Raw genomic sequence first — 21,550 nt, forward strand, 5'->3', positions numbered from 1 at the left:
ATTCGGGGTTTTAATTGGATAGAATAGTCCTAAGTGGCTGAGACGTTGCGTAAGCAAAGCAAGCGTACGTCTGTACAGCTTCAGGTATTTACGGGGGGATAGGAATGAGAATAAGAATGGGGTGAGCTTAATACTATGTAAGGACTCAGATGCTTTGAAGGATAGCAGTAGTATTGCACGAAGGTATTAAGCTGAGAGAGAGAAGAGAAGAAGGAGAGAAGCTCCTATCACAACTATCTACCTATGAGCGGCTGCCTGCGTTACGTGATCAGGCACCGAGAGAGCTTCGATCGTTACAGACTTTTTCTGCCGAGGTAGCTTTCTGCGTTGCGCTTTACGCTCACAATCTGGTAGAGTTCTACTAGGCCCTTGCAAGCTGGTGTGCTCTGTTCGCTCCTTAAAAGTAATTGAATACACGACCTTTGACAGAAGTATCTCCCGTGTTAGGAAACCTCGAATGGGAATTATCTCCATATCGGATAGACTAGATATGGGACGTCGATCCCTCGGCACTTGGGGGTCGGACTCCTTATTTTTTGAGGCCTGAGAAACGCTGCGCTGCGAGGGGAGGTTGCGACGAGTGTTTTTATTATGCTGTAGATGACCAAGAGAACTTTGTACTGCCGCCCGCCCAGCTCTTTTCGATCAGCGGGATAAGATAGAGCTTTCGCTGACGTAGTCCGCGTTATCCGCGTCACCAGAGCCGTCGCTGCAGCTATCATCATGTGACGACCCGGATGGGCCTCGCTTTCTTTTTGGACGGGCCGTTGGGGCTGACGGTGCGATTTTCCTCATGTCTCGCTCTCTGGAACGTGAATTGGTGATGACGACAGATTAAAGCTCCGACACCGAAGGAAAATTTGCATCTGTATCGGCTCGGTTGCATGTTGACTGCCCCCCGCCACGCTGTAATATAGGTGAGATAGAAATGGAGGAAGAAATGGAGGAAGAAATGGAGGAAGAAATGGAGGAAGAAAATGGAGCTAGAAAACGGGCCGTCTTCCCCCCTCTATTTGGCCCCTTCTATTTGGCCCTCTCTATTGAGTCTCTTCTATTTGGCCCCCTCTATTTGGCCCCTTCTATTTGGCCCCTTCTATTTGGCCCCTTCTATTTGGCCCCTTCTATTTGGCCCCCTCTATTGAGCCTCCTCTATTTGGCCCTCTCTATTGAGTCTCTTCTTATTCACCTCCTCTATTTAGCGGCGTTCTGGCCCTTGGACCTGCATACCTGTAACGATTCAAGCCCCCAAGACGGGGGCTTCAAGCCCCCGTCTTGGGGGCCAGGTGCCATCCTCTCTTACCATTTGGGGAGCATTATGAATGCAAATAGACCAACTTATTTTTCAAAAGCTTTCTTAGTTACAGTATAAAGTCCTACCGAGCTCCCTTCTTCTTGGAATCCATTTTATTCCATTCTTTGAAGGCTCTGCGTCTCAAAATGCTTTGCCTCCAGGTCTTGTTGGCCCTGGTCTTTGCAACTGCCATCGCAGCCGACGACCATTATTCGATTTGGCCCAAGAAAATACAAGACGATGCAACAAATCAAGATATAGCAAGAAAACTGGGAGATCGGTTGGGTGACAAATTATCTTTCACTTCCACATGCGAGTTGGGCTATATGTTCTGGTATGCAGAGCTTAGCGGCGATGACTTGAAATTCGTGAAGGGGCTTGAAGGGGTAAACCACGCCTCATTTCCTCTAAGTTACAAAGCTAAAAATATACAAAGGTCCGAGCCGTCGCAATTCCAAACTCTGATAACATGGCATGGAAAAAGAGAACAAGCGTCGTCGGATTGAAAGGCGAGCCTCTCGTACATCCCAAAAGGGTGCTCCAGATCATCTGAAGTTTGTGTCTCAACCTTCGGGCTCACCCTACGATACCGCTGGTAAAGAAGCCGGCTACAATTATTTTGACAGCGCCGGGGAGGGTACTAGGGTGTATATTGTGGACAGTGGTCTTGCTCAAGACCACGAGGTATGAGCTCCAAGTTTATATAAAGCCATGTGACATCGTGTGAAAGTTACTGATTTTCAAAAATGGTTAACAGGAGTTTAATGAAGTCCAAGGTGATATCGGATGGATCTACGGTAGGCCGGATTCTCAGGCGGCCGAAAACGACTTTGATGACAAACGTGCCCACGGGACATGCATGGCATCGTGTGCCGTTGGGCGCAAGGATGGAGTGGCAAAGAAAGCTAGTCTCACAGCCGTCCGGGTGTACAGGGAGGATGATTTGGCCTTCGAGCGGCTGATCGATGCCCTTGCTCAGGTCTATGATGACATCATAAAGAGAAATTTGCAAGGCAAGGCAGTGATCAGCATGTCCATTGGACAATTCTCAATCACAACAGACGCGTACAAGGATTACATGGCGGCCGTCGAGGATGCAATGGCTGCGTTGACAAACGGCGTCATTGATGGTTTGGATGGCGCAGTTGTCGTTGCGGCTGGGCAAGATAACACCCTCGCTCCCGATAACCAGCCTGCTCAACTACCTGCGACTTTAGTGGAACAGAAATGTCCCAAAATGATTATCGTAGGGGGTGTTGATCTGACAGGAGCAGTTGCCGACGGAACCTTGGAGTACAAAGCCGGAACCACCATAGACACTATGATTTGGGGACCAGCAGAAGATGTTCAGTGTGCTATACAAAATGGATATGCTGATGATGTTAGCGGCACATCCCCGGGTAAGTCAACTAGTCCCTGGCTCGAAATAAAATTACTGATTATTTATGGAATCCTCTTCAGCTACTGCAATGACAGCTGGTCTTATCGCATATTTTATGGGTGAAGGAAACACTGGTTCAGAGGCCCGAGAGCTGATTTTTGAACATGCATATGTGCGAACTCCTAAATCGGAAAGAACCAAAAGAGGCATGCGAAACGCAATCAGTAATGGTGTCGAGTGTTCATGAAAAATCCATCAGGGAATTTCAAGATTTACCATCCCTTCACTTCATGCGAATCGTTGTCCTATACTTTTAGGGACTTTGAATTCTGATGTATCCAGCCAGCATAGATATTTCCTCTTGAATAAACACTCGTCATATTATGCAGACAGCTCATTCATGGATTGGCCGGCTAAGAGGAGTATATAGGAGCCAACGTCGTTATATTCTCTCATTAAAATCGCCATAGGTTATCCGAAATATCAGGTACGACCAAGTCAGCCTTCTAAGATACAGAAATGGTAATAGTACAATTAGCCAATCTAATTTATTCATAAGAAATACTATCTCCGACTTGTATTAACAAAATTGGACCTCGACTTACATAGTCAATGGGATATGTGCCACTGCTACTCTCTTTTGAGCTACAGGATGGTTGGCTTATGGGTTACGAATTGTCACCAGAATACTCACTATCTATCTGCCATCAATTCTCTCAGGGATGAAGCTGATTAGCAGCCATCATATAGTTAGTATCACAGTCAGACCCTACGTGGGAAACAGCCGAGGAGGAAGAAGATGATCGTATTGGGCTGGAGCTGATGGCCCCCCAAAGATAGCTTTCTGTCCACGCGATGTGTGATATCACGTGGTTCCTCCTCGGGTGTTACAATCACCTACTAGTATTGCTTCCCACGATCGGTATAACTTCATACTGACATTTGATGGGAAAGCAGTACACTGAGCATGGAAAGGCGGTGCTCATGATGGCAATTAACAATCGATACTCGACCATCCTGTAGATTTTTATCAGCTGAGAAATTACGTTATTGGTGGTTATTTTCCAAGGTCTGTGAACGCCCCCAAAAGGTGGCGACAAGTGTGGCCCCACGGCATACATAAAGCCCCGCAGCCACCCACAGCTCCCGATGTTTCCCCCTTTTTTTTACTCGCCCTTGTCATTAGCAATGGAGGATACTCAGCACATCAAGCAATCAGCCTCAACGGATGAATCACAGCAAGTCCCTGTCAATCCAAAAGCCCTACGACGCGGCAATCCTCCCCCTAAGCATCCAATCGAGTATTGGGAAGAGCGCTTACTTGGCAAGAGGCTCTACCGCGATGACAAGGAAATCCCACCCGAGGAAACAGATGTAATCATCTTTTGCCTTCTTCTGAGGTGAATTAACGCGAAGACTAATATTTTATTTCTGTCAGACGGCCGTCAGGGAGATTGATATCCCCGTGCCCACCCGGAGGCTCCCAGGCGCGACAGACTATATACGTATACACGAACGGTATTTCGTGATCCATCGTGAACGTCATTTTGATACACTGTGCTAACTCTGAAATCCAAAAAATTAGACTTTTGATATATATAAATATGAATCGTATCATCACTCACGTGCTTTATGGCTAAAGGAGGATGGTGCAACAAACCGACAACGCGCATGGCGGCACGACACCCAGACGCCTAGATAGTGGCCCCCCTCCTCCTTGAGGCGTCATAGTGACATGGCTTGTTAAGTGGATGATTGGACGAAGAGGAAATATCCGCCTCGCTGGAAGATGTAACTTCTCGATCAGTTAAAAAAAGCAATACCAAGGCAGCTGCAATGTATTTAGTTTATTGAAGGATCCTTCTAGCCGGATAATGAAAATCCAGTACATTCTTGTATATATTTAAAATGGACACTTATCGTCTCTAACTTAGCAAAAAAACTCAAATGGATCCTGAACTGTTATTCCAGCTGACTGTGTCGACGATAGCATCAGTTTGCTGCGGATCAAGTCTTGCCCTCTGGCTCATGTCAATCAAGATCCTGAGCTGGCATAGACTGGAAAATAAACCACTCATCGCCGCTCAAGCCGCTATAGGTGCTTTCATCTTCGTGGGATCACTTATATCTGTTTTGCTATCAATCTTGAGAGCAAACTTCAAGACAAGTAGGTTGCTTCTTTAGCCAATACAGCTTCCTATCTAATTATAGGTCAGATCTGCCTTGGCTTCTACTGCAGCTGGAAATAAGCATACTGCTTATTCTGATCATTTTAAATGAAGTGAGTGCGATGAATTAAAAGGAGAACAATACTGACGCCTGCCAGTATCTATGTATTTCTACTCTACAACATTGGGCAGCCCATATGATATCTGCTTTATTATCCCTGGGTGCGGCCACAATTCTATCACTTTCCGTCTATTTTCCGGTGCGTTTCAACTGTGCTCTACATAGCGTGTGTCCTTTATTGACCTTGAGATGCAGGAGCAACGCAACATGTTGTTTAATTTATTGATCATCATCGCTTTTGCTGGCCTCAGCTTCATTAATGCCCAAATTATTAGGGCGTGGGTCAAATGCATGAGGCCATGGCATGTGGATACGAGTACTTTTAAATCATTTTGGCAGTATCCGTGTCCGGCAGCTGCCAGTCACCAACGAGTCTTGTGGATAGTATCCACTGGCTCTGTAGTGTTGTTTTTTGTTTCTTTAGGCTTGACGATACTTGCCTGTGTTCAAACTAACCTACAGACTCAAATTATGACGGCATATATTTCTTTCTACTAAAAATGGTTATAACCTACTCACACATCGCATAGATACAAATCGCTATAACAAAGCTAAGAAAAGTGGCCATTTCATCTTACCTTCTCCGGGCTTCCCATAACAACACGAGCGTATTACATTCGCACGAACACGCTGAAGTATCTGAGGAGCTCATAAGCAGCCTTAAGTGACCTGCTTATAGGATCAAATCTTCTTCTCAAGGAGCTAGTCGATGTTAGAGACTACTTAGCTCATACCTCTTAGTGAGAGCTGCATTCAGAGAGACAGTAATAATCATTATATTTTCTAGGGTTCTCCACAAGGGAAGTATCGGTTTAGATGTACAATGCATATACGCGTACCTCAGCGCTACTATCTGAATAAATGCGTCGCATTAAATTGTAGCTGGCAATTGTAGCTGACATAATATACGTCAAAGAGTAGAAAATCATTTAAACTGGATTCGTTCAGTTGCCTCTTCGCACGATGACCACCTTCTAGCGTCTGGATCTGATGACCAGACTATTCGACTTTGGGACTTGGCAACGGGCACACTAAAGCATACTCTCGAAAGCCCCTCAGACTTGGTCTTTTCAGTGGCTTTCTCGTGAGATGGCCGCTTTGTAGCATCTAGCTCTTTTGGTAAAATCGCTCGGCTTTGGGATCCAGCTACAGGCGTTCTGCAGCAGACTCTTGAGATCCATTCAGACGGCGTTCGCTCTGTTGCTTTTTTACTTGATAGCCAGATACTAGCTTCTAGATCCTTTGATCTGCCTGTCTACTTGTGGAATTCGCTCACGGGCGCCTTGCAGAAAGTACTGGAGTCTAGGGGAAAGCAACCGGTCTGAAGTTTTTGAAGACGATTCGTATCTTTAGACTGACCTGGAATATCTCAAGATCCAGCCCTCGCCAGACACGACAGGCCCAAATGAACCTGATGACAATATGTTCTTTATTGAAGACCAGTGGGTAGACTTTGCAGGTGAATACGCACTTTGGCTACCCCCTAAATATCGACCCGACCCCTCAACAGGGAAAGGTAATAGGCTTGCTTGGGGACACGCACCAGTGAGGGTCTCAATCATCGAATTCTTACCTAGGACTGAAGGAAATGAACAATAGAGATATGAATAATTATTTTAACTATATCACTTCACGAGCTTCACAACCTGGGGACTCACGGCGCTAAAAAAGGGCAACAAACTGAAATTGGCTCGCCCTGCGGGTGGGACGAGCCCGAGACTGCTTCTAGAGCGCTTACGGTTCCTAGAAGAAGATATCGTGGGAGAATGGCTGGGAGCTCGAGGTACTCCTAGAACCCTATATGTATAGTCTCATATGATTGGTTACATCTTTCTCCTTGCTCCACTTTGGAGTACTTCACTTTATTTCGAGACCTATTATGGATCGTTTGCTGGTAGCGCTGGGCCTTGGGGAAATAGCTCAAAAGTGAGCCCCTCATTCCTTCCCCCTTCGACGGAAGGAGGAGGGGAGTGACCACTATTGTATTTAAATAGGGGTTTCCATCAATGCATCTACATAGAAACTACTGTAAATCGGATTAAACCCTCGGATAGCAAAAAAACAAATTATGCGTCTTGTCGCGTATCGGCCCTCGTTCGTTCCGAAGCATACGGAAGTGACGTAAGTGTGCTTACTCGATCTTGCCTAGAACGGTTTTGCTGTTCAAAACCGCGAGCTTGGTTCTTGGAGCAGCTAATAAAATGTGCTAATCTCTTGAATCACCACCATAACCAGGGAATAGCGGGGCACTCCAGTATCGTATAATCTCTCTAGGGAAAGGGGAATGGTCTGGACCTTGAAATAACTCAAACTTCTCCTGAAAGCCCGCTCCTTCAACTTTCTGATTCATACACATCGTATAAATTATTCCAGAACATAATATCCTGAAGCTCGTCTTCTCTCAAATGAGCATTTACGAAATGCTCCCGTTGTGGAGTTCTGATCCGACGATGTACATCTCCTGCGGTTTTCTAACCAAAGTATCCGGCCATTTCCCAGTCAATCAGCCCTATAATCGTGCTACTGTTAACAATACAATTAGATGTAGTAAAGTCGTTATGCATGAAGCTTATGTCTGGATTATGATTGTCGCTTGAAAAAAGGATTTCTCCTTCTAATGGATTGATCCGACTATTTACGAGTATGTTGGGGTCCGACACTATATGGGAGCGGGTTTGGAGGTTCTCTGTAGGTTTAAGAGTGTGAAGCTGATGAAGTATCTCTCTAGCCTGTTTTTTGTAGGACTCTCTCTGGTCCTTTGAGAGATAAGGCCATGCAACAGATAATCCGACGCCTGGAAGCCTTTCTTGGACGAGTACTTGGCGACCGTTAATCTAAGTAGACGTGAGTTACGAGGCCGACAATGAAAAGTAAGAACAAATACCTTGCCCGCAAAGTAGATCTCTGGAACTCTGACACCATTCAGAGCCGTCTTTGCTAAAGTAATTGCCCGGATTTCGTTTGCATCTGCGTATGAGTAGTTGATCTCTATGCATGTAGTACCATTGCGCGCGTGGAGGTGGCTGGATTTCACTATCATGCCCCTAAGAGCAAAAATATCGCGGCCCCTCTCGTTAGCAGGATAAATTTGGATCTCCTCTGTACAAAGGCTGATAATAGAGGCCTAGTATCTTACAGAGTCTGTGGTTTGGGAATTGATATGCTGAAAGTTAACGCGGAAGTCATCTGGTTTCGGGTAGTATCGACTATAAAGGGGTACATCCGCGTATATATCAGTTGTGGGTATCTCCTTTGGGTCTGTTTTATATGGGTTCATCATGGTGGTGAAGATGGGTGGGATAAAAATGGTATACCGAAAATTTGGAGGGGTTGTTTCGCCTGATTTTAGGTATTTGTGCGTTGTTTTAAGCGCTTTTCCTAATGCAGAGGCAAGAGCTGCAACCAATCTGCCAAATATATTGCTGTACGATGCTTAATAATTACGGATCAACGTTTGCGGCGCGTGTAATTAGGATGTGATGATCTAACAGATTTATGGTATTACTGACTACCCCGCTCGTACATGTGTGTGTATTACTTCTAGGCGGCGTAACGCCTGGGGCCCGTGCGGAAATTGAACAGTCGTCCAATAAGGGTGCGGCTTTTAGGTATTCTGGGGGCTGCTTGATTTCGACCAGGTATGAGCGCAGCGTGCGGGCGTAACGCTCTGCCAGCGACTAGACAAATTAAGTAGTTTTGTCAAGAGGGGTTTATTCTTAGCCGTAAAGTAAAACTTATTATACTGGGGAGCGTAATTGAGTATTCGACTGGATCCTTCGGTAGAAATGTCGTTGGGTATCTATATAAAGGACGTGTCTGCGTCTGCTCTGCTTTATATTTTCTCTTTATCAAAATTTTGAAGAGTTCACGTCCTTTATCTTATATAAATTTCCCATATATCATGGCTGTTCGATGCTCTGCCTGCGGTCAATGGATTAAGACGACTGGTGGAGCCTATAACTGTCCTGGAAGTAGTAAGGCTAAGGAAGAGCTACCTGCTACTCTCGACAACAACCAGAATAAGTTTACTGAAAATTATGTCGATAATATGCCTCTGCCTTATTCTATACCTTTATCCTAGCTAGTTGAGAGAAGATGACCTGTATGTTCTTAAGCTGCTACTTGATTTGCGTTTATTGTGATACTGAGTTTCTACTGAACAGATGACATAATGATGTGGACGAAGTGTTCTATAAGCTGAACAGATTATTTCTGACCTGGATGCTGAGAAGACACCGGCAAGGGTACCTGATCTTGATCGCTTGATATTAAGTGCTATTAGGCCCCTGGGGACAGGGTTCTACTGGCTACTATCTAGCTCTCTATATCGAAGTCGCTCGCTAAATATGAATTGAAGTTGGATATGAAAATTTCGATAATTGATATTGCATATAAGAGCATCAAAGGAAGTCTAGGGTCTAGACGACTGTTAGTGGCTCTGAAGAGAGACTCTACAATAGCCCCTATGTCGTATTGATCAAGGCCTGCATCTGAGATAAAACAATATTGAATTGAAAGGATAAGTTCTTCCATAGTAACTCGAAGATCTTATCTCACACTGGAGAATAACGATCGACGGTTTTCCTGCGCCGAGGCGGACCGTATCGCTGTCCTAATGACGGTTCGGTCTTGATGTTCGTCGCTGAACGACCATCTCTTCTACCACACCGGCTCTTAAGGCGTGTAGAATACCGCACCTGTAGTGAACCGACTGATCTTTCAGGAAAATGTGCACCGATTTGTTTCTACGTTAATCCTCTCTCTTTCTTCAATTCGATCAGAAGCTTATCGTCTTTGGACAGAGCTCGAGCTGGTCTAATTGATTTTCCAGCCTGGTGCTTTTTCTGCCGAGGTAACTTTCTGCGTTGAGCTTTACGTGTACAATCTGGCAGAGCCTCAACGGGTTCCTGCATGCAGATATGCTCTGTTCGCTCCTCAAAGGTAATTGAATAAACAACCTTCGACAGAAGTATTTCCCGTGTCAGGAAACCTCGAATAGGAATTGTCTCTATATCGGGTAAACTAGATATGGGATGCCGATCCCTCGGCATTTGGGGGTGGGACTCCTCATTTTTTGAGGTCTGGGAAAGGCGACGTTGCGAGGGGAGGCTGTGACGAGTATTTTTGTTATGCCGTATATGAGAAAGAGAACTTTGTACTGCTGCCCGCCCAGCTCTTTTTGATCGTTGGGATATAATAGAGCTCTCGCTGACATCGTCCGCATTATCAGCGTCACTAGAGCCGTCGCTGCAGCTGCCGTCATATGATGACGCGGATAGGCCTCGCTCTCTTTTTAGACAGGATGTTAGGGCTAATACTGCGATTTTCCTCATGTCTCGCTCTCTGAAACGTGAGTTGGTGATGACGACAGATTGAAGCTTGGAAACCGAAGGCAAATTTACATCTTTATCAGAGTTGCATTTTGACTGATCTTCACAACGCTGTGATATAGGTGACATAGAGATGGAACGACGCCCTAATGAGCTGATTCGATTAGGCTCACATGATATCGATGGGATTTTGATTTCTTTGTGTGAAAGCCCGATCTCAGCATCAGTAATAAATGCTTCATTTACCTCAGCTTAAGTACTCTCGCAGAATTCTGCAGTCGAGTAGCCACCGCATTCCTTAGGGAGTATTTCTTCGCTATTCGTAAAAGCTGGGGACTGTCTAAGCTCATTTAACCCAGCTTCGGCATCGCCAGTTGACGAGGCAACATCGCTAGACAGTAAGCCAAATGAAGAATCAGGGTTTTTTTCAGCCGTAGAGCTCAAAGAATGTTCGTTAATTGTTATATTAAGATCCTCCTTAGTAGTAGCGGAATCTTGCAAAATTCCGTCCTTCACTTTGGCCGAGTCTGTATACCAAAATTAGATGACAAGCTAATAGTAAGATGACAATGAGGACTGACCTGCAAATATAGAAGGCAATGTTTTGTTTTCACTTTCTTTCGCTTCGGCCGCAGGAAAAAGCTCATCTCCGGGCGATGCCAAGCTTGAAACAGTAGGCTCTTTAACACTGTCTGGTTCCCCAGGATATTGTAAAGGAGCCATATAGATGCCCTGACACCACCTATAACCCTGAGTCCCTGCTTGCAATATATTAAATTAGCCCTTTAATTATCTAGAATACTTTCCGGGTAGGATAGGATGTAGAGAAAATCGATCTCTGAGACGTACTGATATCACAATGGCTACCTGGATCTGTAAGTGACGCCCCATCGAAAACCTTCAATAAGCTACTATTAGACCAGTTAGCGTTCGATACTGGGTCGTCAGTATCTTTTTCTAGAGTCATATTCGGAAAAACCATGCCCATCTCATCCGACAAATCTAAAGCCACCTCCCCGGCAGACTCAGTAAGGGGTAATAACGGCCCGAATTCGACAGGAGAACGAGGAATCATTCGAGGACCCTGCGCATATCTCCATAAAGGAAAGCCCGACGGCCGGACTTGATTCGGCTGGAAAGGACGGCTCGGAATAGGGCCCTTAGATGATAGATTCGAATAACCATTAGGGTATAAACCGATAGACTGCGGCACTTGAAATTGTGTCTTTTCGGTTGGAGGGCGATAGTGGATGATTTCGTCGAGACTTATGGGAGACATATTGGGATAAATTGAAGACAAATAAGCCAGTGTCGAAGGTCATGCTCCTTCTGTTCAGAGGCGCAGATCCTTTATATGCACATTCTACGGCCCCTATTCCTCATGTCTCGCCATTTCGGGCGTTTTGTTTTGGAATTGCATAGACCACGCCACGGAGAGGGATACTATCTGTCGGCAATGCGGTCGGCAAAACCCCCTCAAGAATGACCGGGAGCCACATGCACAGAGACGACCCCATAAGGGATTTTTCTCATTGGTCAATAACGTCGCATCGTCGGATTTGACGAGGTCTGACAATGAAGTGTCAATCTGCCTTCCTGCGCCTTGCTGAAAAGAGGGCCGGAGCCAAAAGCTCGTCCCCCAGAGAATTACTTGGCGCGAGCACCAGCACCCATTTAAGTGAACTTTGGTGCTGATCCCAGTTAGACCGGCCCAATCGGCGATCCAACAAGCCAAAGGATTCCGTAGACGACCAAGACCTTCGCTCATTTTGCGTCAATATCGCAGAATAATGGACAGGCGGAGACAAAGAGCGGCCAATGGCAAAAGAATACGTAGAGTCACTAGCGTACGTAGAACATAGTCTCGGAGAACGCCGCATCGTAGATACCCTGGGAAAAATGGCGAATTTCCAGTGTCCTGACAGTCAGGCGTTGTCGATGGCGCCTATGACGGCAAGACAGAGGTACGTGAGCGAGGGTAAAGGTATAGCAAAGCACAGCAGTACGTAGGAAGACATTAATTTGCTGTCAAGCACAATATTGCAGTCCGCTCGCCATAGCTAGAATTAAGGATGATCTCAAGACAAATAGATCGGTTTGTAGGCAAGCTGGTGGAGAAGGCGCGGTCTCAGGGCGAGTGGCGCTCAGCTGAAACAGGGGGCGGATGCCGTGCGAGCCGGAAATACGGTATCATTTCAGTGCGGCGAGGTCGCTGGAGTATGCCGGGCGAGAGGGAGGTGCAGCTTGACGAAGGTGAGGACGTCGAGCGACGCACCGAGTTATATACTCTCACCAGTGGGGGCCGACGGGCGGTGGAGAGCAGCAAATGCCAAATTAGGGCAAGCGGGAGCCACTAAACCGGATGTGGGTGCACTTAGCCCAAGATGGCTGTGATGGGTCTGATCACCACATTAGGGATAGCGTGACGCCAAACCGCATCGGGCCACGCTAAACCTGAACGGGTCACTCGAGGGCCAACGCCAAACCCGATCGAGGGGGGCGCCGGATCCGGCGCCCTCGGCACAAATGGTAGTTGTCCTACTATTTTTACTATAGAGCTAATATAATTTATATTTTCTAAATAGTTATATTTAATAATAATATAGAGGATTTAGATAGATAAGGATCTTTATTAATAATAATATAAGAATATAAGAACTCTTATTTAGTTTTTTAGAAGTTATATATAGTACTGTAAAACCTGTTTAGTACGATGCCCCGTACACAGCCAATTTGTATCGTACGAAGGAGGTATCGCATTATAGTATTTCAAATATATATTTTTGGTTCGTATACTAAATTTCATTTAAAAAAGGACCTAATATCGCTCTGCTTTTGCGTATTCAACTTCCTAGCCTGTATCACCCTCTCATACCTATACAGATTGGATATCATCTGCGCTGAGCCTTCTTCCTGCTGCTCTTTATATAGGCATAGTGTCTCCAATGCCTTGATAGCATTGTTTATTGATACCAATAGTATATCAGGCAATAAAGCTGTATCGTCATTATCTACCTCTTCCTTAAATTAACTGAGTACTATATTATCCAAGGTCTTAATTCTATCTTAGACTATTTCATCCTCAGGATTAAGAAAGCACTCAGTATTCATAAGATCAACTATTTAGGGTCTTAATATTAAGAGATTAGATAAGATTTCATCAATAATTAGCTAGTCATTTGAATCTTAATCAGAACTATCATTATATAATGCTTTTTTAAAGCAATTACTGATAGATTAAGCCGAAACATCAAGTTCCTAAGTTTGTATTGCCTATTGTAATGCTTTAAGAACATTCATTGATTTGATAGGATCTCAGCCTTAATCAAATTCAGATACCATAAATTAAACCCATTTTCGTTTCCAATAGGCTTTCTAAGTCCGAATAATCCCTTAATCCAATAGTTAATATTGACTTGTTGAATTTAGAGGAAGCCAGATAATCAAAGTATTTTATAATGGCCAAGAACTTTCATTAATAGAATATACTGCAGCTTCATAAGCTGAGAAATTATCCATCAATAGAATAACTTTTCGATTAACCATTTGTTGATCAAACCATCGAAGCTATTCTTCAAAAAACTTATTAACCATCCAAGCTTTTAAATTCTACCTCCATTAAAGATTCAAGTTCTTAATATTAATCTTTACACAGGCAAAAGCACAAGGTTTTTTAGCTGTTCTAATAAACCAAGGATAGAGTTTTTCAGAGCTATCTGTATTACAACAAAATAGAGCTAAAATTCTTGCTTTTTGTTGCCTTTATCTAGGTAAAGGTTTTATAGTAAGACTTCGATCAGGAACTCGTTTCTAATAAAGAGCAGTTTTATTACAGTTAAAAATATCTTTTGCATTATAAGTCTTCAAAAGATATCGAATTAGAATCATAGCTTCTGCTGCAGTTTCTGAAGTACTTCTAAGTTCACCAAATAGTCGGCGATCCCGAATATTTTCTCGGTTTTGAAACACAGATAACCATCTATTGCTAAAGATTAGAATTAGTTGATTAGCATACATTAGGAGCTTAGTCCAGTAATCTCGAGCTTTTTCTCGGATAACTTCTTAAGATATCGGAATATTGCCTTCAGCAAGAGTAATCTAATAAATCAATGCCGCTTTAAGATCAGGCCACTTTGCAGTACGTCGCTGCTTTGCATTAATAATATAGTCAGAAGGATTAGTATCCAGATATTCGTATTTTGATGATAGAATAGCAGATAAAGTAGATTGTGTAGGACGATAGTTGTATTTCTCATTAAACCAATGAGCTAGTTGTTGTTATATAGCAGAGGGAAATTATCAATGTTGCTCTCTGAGAGCAGCCTTTTAGCGGTTTGAAATTACTTGACGGGGCATTCTGATTAGTTATATTGATTTGTTATAGGCTTAGTAATATATTCGATAGTACGATATAGGTAGAAAAGAAAAAAGGAGGCTACGATATACTGTTTTATCAAGGTTTGGCGATATTTGTATGGTGGATCCAATATTTAGCCGAAAATTTATCGCACTAAGGGGGATATCGCACTAAGCCTACATCGTACTAAACAGGTTTTACAGTAATTAGAATAGTCTATATACTATAGATAGAGATATCTTATTAGTCTACTACTTCTAAAAAAGAAATATTATACTTTACTTAATTAAAGTAATATTTCTAGATAAATTTATAACTAACAAGATCTATCTCTATATAGATATTAATATCTATATATATTTAATATTATTTTTATGAATATTATACAGATACAACTAAGATCTAGTTAAAGATATAACTAAGATTTAGTTAAAGGCTTAGTAACCCTAAAAAACACCGGATCTTCGGTATACTAGGTAGCCGGCCGGATCTTCGGTATACTTAGTATCCGACCGGATATTCGGTATACTAGATAACCGGCCAGATAGCTAGAATACTAGCTATCCGGTATAACTATTCTAAGGTTAAATAGGGCCTTCTTTCCTTTAGAAATAAAAAAATAAAACAATCAGAATCCTCTATAATCAAGCAACCAAGCCCTTAATCTTATTGATTACTCAGTAATCAACTATCTATAATAATTCCTTCTCTATCTATATTCCCCTAAGCCTAGTAAGACCTTTGCAGTCTTATAATTTTAGATATAAATCAGAATATAGAGATAGATAATTATTTCTACTTAAGACTAGAAGTTAGAATTTATAGAAGTTAGTTTAACTTTAGAACTTTTTCTAAGCTTTTTAACTAAGTATTATTATAATTCTGAATATATATATAAGAAAAGATAAGAAGCTTCTAATATAAGAAGGTTTAATAAAAATTAGTTAAGCTTAACAAGAAGACTTAACAAAATCAGTTAAGCTTATAAAGCTAGTTAAGAATCCTCTTAACAAAAATAGTTAAGCTTAATAAACTTAGTAAGGTTTATTAAAGCTCTTAACTATTGTTAAATAAGGCCTATGTTCTAAGCTTTTAGAGTTCTGCCACAGGCCTATTTTGGCCTAGTCTATTTAGCTATACTGCTTATTAATAATATTCTGCCAGAGGCTTAATTAGGCCTAGTCTGGCCTAGCTTACTGCTCAGCCAGAACAATATAAAAAGGGCCTATACCCCCTAGCAAACCTAAGAAGATTATAATCTTCTTTTGATCTCTTTAATCTAACCTTTTGACTACTAAGCCTCCTAAGGGTAATCCTTTAATACTATTTCCTCTTTTGGTAATTACTAAAGCTATTCAAACGTCCCCTAATCCCTATAGGACTTCCTGTCTTATAATAATAGTACTAAGGTCTTAAGTAGATTTTCTAGATCTTAGCTTCTAAGGCTTTTAGTAGTAAATAATATTTATTTATTTAGTAATCTAACTTATGTTACGCGTTGCTAACTGGTCACGGTGAGTGGTTAGATCGTTAGTAAACAACTTACCAGTTATTCTCTGTGTTGTTGGTTGTGCGTAATGTCTATCACTTGTAATCCTTAAGTATCGACTTATAATCGTACCGTTGCTGTGCTAAGCCTTATACAGGCTCGGATCTTATTAAGTAACTTCGAAGGATACGCCAGGTAGTATGCCGAATAGGTTAGTCCGAAGAGCTCCCCTACTTATAGTATATTTGTCATAAGAGTTGAAACTAAATAAAGAGTAATCCAAAGGTATACTGTAGTAACTTAGATTGATTAATCGCGAAGAACTAAATATATGTATGTAAAGGAGTATCCTTATATATCTAATCCTTTGTAGTATGGTATATTAGAAGGTATATCTAGTAGTATACCAGATTATATCCTTCTACCTACCCGCTGGTATACCCTCTGGTATACCCTGTAGTTACGTATAGTTTTACAGATTCCTATATTCTAGACGTAATTCCGGAACGTATAAAAGCATAGCCGTTTCCTGTACCAGGTTGGTCACGTAGGTCTTTTACTGGTTATTTATACTTATAGTGTAGTGTTAGTAATAGTAGAAAGAATATCCGTTCTTACGTTACGCTAGCCGTCTTATAGTTTAGTACAGTATTATTTAATACAGCAAATTAGAGGCTGATTCCGGCTATTGTTTATATAATCTGGTTCTATATTCCTAGGAACAGTTAGCTCTTAGTAGCCTATCTGTAGGTTATAGCCCCTGCGGCCCCTTATATTGTATAGTCTGTAATATTACCTCCCTCTCTCTTTAGTTCTTATCCTTAAGAATCCCTTATAACTGCTTACCTCCCTCTGGTAGATATCGGTCCTCTTAGTTTTTAATTTTCTCTGTTATAGTTTAATATACCTAAATCTGCTATTTAAAAGCCAAAACGTAATAAGTATGCTGACAATAATTATCTTACTCTTAGAATTAAACAGTCCGGTTGTCCTATATCTTCCCCTTACGATTATTGCCTTATCTGTGGTAAGTACTGTATTATAAGCCCTTACGTAAATAGTAAGAAGTATTCTATCTACGTCCGTTAGGGCCAGGTGTACAAACAGAGCTTCTATACTGACAAGGAGTAGGATAACTTATAACAGAAGGAGCAGAAGGTCTTAGCAGACCTTACAGAGGCCTAAAAGTAATTTCTTTAGTATTCCTAAAAAATAAATAAGATAATAGCAAAGATTCTTCGTTTGTAAAAATATTAATAATTTCTTAAAGATTATAGTAGTCGGATATTAGATTATAACTCTTTAGTATCGGATTATCTTAATAAGGACGATCCTCTGTCTTTTACTAAACTTTCTGAGTTTGACTATTTGGCCGAGCAGTAAGAGATTCGTTAACTAACTACTACGTCAGACTTAAGTCTGATAAGGATAGTAGCGTTAATAGACCAGATACCGGATGCTTTCTGGGCCGTCCCGGATATCTCTTTTCTAGATAGTATCCTGGGCCAGTCTTCTAGTAGAACTATTAAACTAGCTAGCGGTAGTCTGTCAGGTTTTCGGTAGGTTTCTATATATTCTCTAAGGTATTATACCCCTTCTATTTTACTAAGTAGTAAGGCTTTCTACTAATACGTTTTATATCTAGAACGTTTTCAACTTTATATTTATTTTTAGTTTCTTCCTCTATTTCTATATTTATAGCAAGTTTAGCGTTTTCTAGTATAGTTTTAAGTAATAAGATATAAAAGGTTGTATATATACGTTGTATACTGTCTGGTAGCTTTAAGCAATAATTAACTAGTCCTAATTTTTCTTTAATTTTGAATAGTCCTAGTTTTAAGTAGTTGAGTTTTAAGCTTAGTTACTTAGTTTTAATATTCTAACGTAGGAGGTATACCTTCTCTCCCTTTTTAAAGTCTAGTCCCTTCTAGTAACTCTGGTCGTAGTAGTATTTTATCTGTAGATTAAAAAACTTAATATCTCTGGCTAACTAGAGGTATAGCTGTTTAAGTTCTGAGGCTAGAAGCTACAATACTTCTGCCTCTATTTATTTTCTGATAGTTTCTCTGATAATTAAGGGATTATACCTATAATTTACAAAGAATAGAGTTTCTTTTATCGTTACGTATATAGCATTGTTATACGTAAATTATGCTATTAGTAGTAGTCTTACCTAGTTATTTTACTTGCTAAGAATTGCGTTTTGCTATTTCGCTGCCTTTTTCGGCCGCAGGTGAGGCCGAAAATGGCCGCCTTTCAGCAACATCCCTCCGCCACGCCCCTGCTTCCTTCGACCACGCACCACTCACCGTTCACCGGTTTCTGCCTCAGGCTGCCATTTTGTGCGCGTTGACATCCTTACATCCCTGAGGGCTCGCCAATCGCTCCACCACTCCTACTGAGGAGGGGGCGCCGAAAATGGCTCCTTCAGCACCAAGCCAGTTGCACCCTGGCCAGTACCCAGCCGCCATGGCTATAAATATCTCCTTCCCAACCATCCTTTGCCCAGCAAACTGTCCTCACTTCGACTCAAGCACCACTCCAAAGCTCTCCCTCTGATCTTCCGTCTTGCTTTCTTCCTTTCAGTCGTGCATTATAACGTCTCGAGCTCCGTGTCGGTTTTTCGCACGGTCGGCGAAATCTATCAGCCATGCATCGTCGGAGGGGGGCCCATGTCAGAAACCACGGAATCACAAGCGAATCCTCTTGTAACTCTCCCATCGATACCGACAATGATAGACCGTTCGAGCCCGATTCCTCTGAGACCGATCTCACCGAGCCGGAATGCTCCTCTCCAGCGGATCGAACGATTGCTCGGAAGAAGCCAAGTCCAAACACCGGAACAAGATCGTCACTAGCAGACCTGTCGAATATGGAACGTGCCCACCAGGCACGATACCAAGTCCCGGATGATGACACGGATGAGGACCTGGCCCAGGTGCCCGAGGATTACGGCCGATCCAACAAAACGAAGAGGTTGAAACTTCGACTGAAAGAGCGTTGGGCTTGGTGAGTGACCAGGATATCGTTGAAAATGTCAAGCGAGGTAACATCAACTGACCAACAAGTCTTATCTCAGGTTCTGCCAAATGAAAGCAATGGAGCCCTCCACCGGTCTCAGGTGGGGAGATGCGGAGGATGCACTGCGTGAGGCGTCTCCCAATGACATGCATCGATTTCTCAATTGGTGTCTGAAACTGGAATACAGTCCTGATGGTCGCCGTCAGAAAGGCTATACAAAGGCCAGCTCCCTTGAAGCGGATTGGAAGTACTTCCGAATTTACTACACACGAGTTGTCAAACACGAGATGAGCAAAGAGATGGGCGAGGCAGTTCGCACGGTTTGTATTTCGATCCTTGCCCCTCTCGCCCCAAAACGTCTCGGGGAGGCTTGCGCTGACGAGACGGACAGGGTATGAGATACTTAGTGGATAAGCGCGGTCTTGACAAACAACCGCGTGCAAATGTCCCGGTTTACATCGAAGATATGATTCCATTCAATGAGACAATCCTTCAAACGCGGGAGAAGCGATTTCACTTGGGGTTTCAGCGGATTATCCTATGTCTTTACAACACTATTGGGTTATTTACTATCAACCGAAAACAGGCAATGCTCGACCTTCAGTTCAAGCATCTACAAATATCGCTCCAGCAGGATCCGCACGGAGGACCTCCGAAGCCGATGATAGAACTTGAGCCACAGTTTGTGAAAAGCGTGTTGGGCATGTCGAAGCTGTAGGTGGCAACCCGATGCCATACACCTCCTGCCCACCTGAGGGCTTGTTTGCTACACTCAGACTGACTGGTCAATATTAATTAGCAACACGTTCGCGCTACCCGAAATTGTCTACGGCATATCGCTTGTCTTCAGCCCGCATGTTCTACTCTTCATTATATTATTTTACGTCCACGCCTTTGAAGCGCCTCACTTAACCTCGATGGAAGACCTTCGGAGACTGCTTGTCGAGGGCGGCCGACAGGAAATGCCACTTCCCCTGAAGAAAGAAATGGATAATTACTATGTCTTCCCGAGGGTTGAGGTGATATGTGGCCAGCCCCGCATTTTGTGGGAGACGCCCATGAATGGTAGCACACTCGACGCACAGCTCAGGACATCCAGTGAGATACACGGCTTTCTTAATCATTTTTTTCTCCCACCAATTTCGATACGGAGGAGGTGATTTACTTGACAAAAGCGGTGAGTCGTCTATCATTCCCAAGGTTTTGGCTTTCTTGAAGACTAAGTCTCTTGCCTAGGTTTCGTCAGTGAAGCACAGCGCAACGTGATCATGGCCCACGCCACTAGCAGAACGTTTATCAAACATTATCGCCCCCGTCGGCATACTGGCTTACAAGAGATCATGTGCGGTCTCGATCCGGATGAAGAGTTCTCAAAGGCTGTCACCCGGATGAGCCGCTGGATTGATCGGCGGCGACCACGATACCTGAGCGACACTGACCGGGATTCAGTGGAGAGAGACCCAGAAATGCAATCGGCCATGCGCTGGCAATACGAGTTAGAGACCCAGTGCGGTGACCACTCTCATGACCCAGCATTGCGGGCGATGCTGGAGGACCAGAAGCGTCAAGTTCTGAATTTGCGCCGGCGTCTGCAGGACAAACGGCGGAAAGAAATACGCCGTGATTTTAGTCGGAAACAGGCGGTGATTGACATTGAAAGACAGCTGACTGGTGGGGCTGTCAGTGATGAGCCTGCGCGCGAGGTATTACGGAAGGAGTTTGAAATGCCATCCGAGCAGATTCTTCTCGTGGAGACGTTCTTCACTTGGCCCACCACCGATTCATTAGAAGACGAGTGGACGCGGCGCAACAAAGCTGTTGCTGCTGGAATACAATATTGTGGCTTTCAGGAGGGTGGGCCCCTTCGGGGACGACGGAAACGCTCTGCGCCGTCCGACGATGACGATGCAGTTCCCTCTCCTCCCGCTCGAAAGATAAAGACCGATACGCCGCCGACTACGTCGCGGGAAGAAAGACATACCGCTGGCGGGAAATCTATCCCGAATGCAGAGCTAACATTCGCATGCTTCCAATGCCCCAAGACATACGCCGACTATAATGGAGTGAGGAGGCATTTTAGGGGCTCACACCTGATGGACCGAAGATGTAATTTTTGCGATTTGTCCCTTCTGCACGAGATGCACTTGCGGAGGCATGCCGGGGAGGACCATGGCCTTCGAACATGAGCGTCAGATTCTTTCGATCTTCGAGATCCTTGTACCATTTCTACATTTCTCTACCTGGACACGCTTGGCGGAATCACCAAGCACAATCGTTGAAGCAGATAGAAACTGTTACTCTGTGGCGCTAATCAACAGTCCAGAGTGGGGATAAAGCAGCATAGAACCAATTAAATTTAGCATCTCGAACCAGCGTTCGAGAGGGCATAACT

At 43.4% G+C, this 21,550-nt stretch overlaps 8 protein-coding genes across 8 annotated transcripts; 5 read left to right on the plus strand and 3 right to left on the minus strand.

Annotated features, from left to right (window-relative positions):
* Positions 1–1,765: 1,765 nt before the first annotated feature.
* On the plus strand, positions 1,766–2,919 carry N7509_003870 (uncharacterized protein; the record flags this gene model as incomplete). The annotated part of the gene is made up of 3 exons (XM_056628507.1): positions 1,766–1,975; positions 2,049–2,691; positions 2,753–2,919. 3 exons carry the CDS (start codon positions 1,766–1,768, stop codon positions 2,917–2,919), a joined length of 1,020 nt encoding a protein of 339 aa, XP_056491241.1.
* Positions 2,920–3,860: 941 nt separating this feature from the next.
* On the plus strand, positions 3,861–4,076 carry N7509_003871 (uncharacterized protein; the record flags this gene model as incomplete). The annotated part of the gene is made up of 1 exon (XM_056628508.1): positions 3,861–4,076. The coding sequence occupies one exon, from the start codon at positions 3,861–3,863 to the stop codon at positions 4,074–4,076; it is 216 nt and encodes a 71-aa protein (XP_056491242.1).
* A 1,802-nt stretch (positions 4,077–5,878) lies between these two features.
* On the plus strand, positions 5,879–6,560 carry N7509_003872 (WD40 repeat domain-containing protein; the record flags this gene model as incomplete). The annotated part of the gene is made up of 3 exons (XM_056628509.1): positions 5,879–6,045; positions 6,073–6,280; positions 6,315–6,560. Coding segments are annotated over 3 exons (621 nt in total), but the record flags the coding sequence as incomplete, so codon positions are not given.
* Positions 6,561–7,294: 734 nt separating this feature from the next.
* N7509_003873 (uncharacterized protein) lies at positions 7,295–8,241 on the minus strand (the record flags this gene model as incomplete). The annotated part of the gene is given in 4 exon segments (XM_056628510.1): positions 7,295–7,422; positions 7,438–7,795; positions 7,846–8,085; positions 8,098–8,241. 4 exon segments carry the CDS (start codon positions 8,239–8,241, stop codon positions 7,295–7,297), a joined length of 870 nt encoding a protein of 289 aa, XP_056491244.1.
* A 1,273-nt stretch (positions 8,242–9,514) lies between these two features.
* N7509_003874 (uncharacterized protein) lies at positions 9,515–10,420 on the minus strand (the record flags this gene model as incomplete). The annotated part of the gene is made up of 2 exons (XM_056628511.1): positions 9,515–9,677; positions 9,711–10,420. 2 exons carry the CDS (start codon positions 10,418–10,420, stop codon positions 9,515–9,517), a joined length of 873 nt encoding a protein of 290 aa, XP_056491245.1.
* A 123-nt stretch (positions 10,421–10,543) lies between these two features.
* Positions 10,544–11,570, minus strand: N7509_003875 (uncharacterized protein; the record flags this gene model as incomplete). Its single annotated transcript, XM_056628512.1, has 3 exons — positions 10,544–10,818; positions 10,873–11,049; positions 11,141–11,570. The coding sequence occupies 3 exons, from the start codon at positions 11,568–11,570 to the stop codon at positions 10,544–10,546; spliced, it is 882 nt and encodes a 293-aa protein (XP_056491246.1).
* A 620-nt stretch (positions 11,571–12,190) lies between these two features.
* On the plus strand, positions 12,191–12,648 carry N7509_003876 (uncharacterized protein; the record flags this gene model as incomplete). Its single annotated transcript, XM_056628513.1, has 2 exons — positions 12,191–12,255; positions 12,375–12,648. 2 exons carry the CDS (start codon positions 12,191–12,193, stop codon positions 12,646–12,648), a joined length of 339 nt encoding a protein of 112 aa, XP_056491247.1.
* A 6,139-nt stretch (positions 12,649–18,787) lies between these two features.
* On the plus strand, positions 18,788–21,344 carry N7509_003877 (DUF3435 domain-containing protein; the record flags this gene model as incomplete). Its single annotated transcript, XM_056628514.1, has 5 exons — positions 18,788–19,146; positions 19,217–19,478; positions 19,550–19,872; positions 19,958–20,256; positions 20,395–21,344. 5 exons carry the CDS (start codon positions 18,788–18,790, stop codon positions 21,342–21,344), a joined length of 2,193 nt encoding a protein of 730 aa, XP_056491248.1.
* Between the last annotated feature and the right edge of the window lie 206 nt (positions 21,345–21,550).

Source organism: Penicillium cosmopolitanum (assembly GCF_028827165.1).
Source record: "Penicillium cosmopolitanum strain IBT 29677 chromosome Unknown utg000005l:1.0-4006212.0:1.0-4009387.0, whole genome shotgun sequence".
Taxonomy (NCBI): domain Eukaryota; kingdom Fungi; phylum Ascomycota; class Eurotiomycetes; order Eurotiales; family Aspergillaceae; genus Penicillium; species Penicillium cosmopolitanum.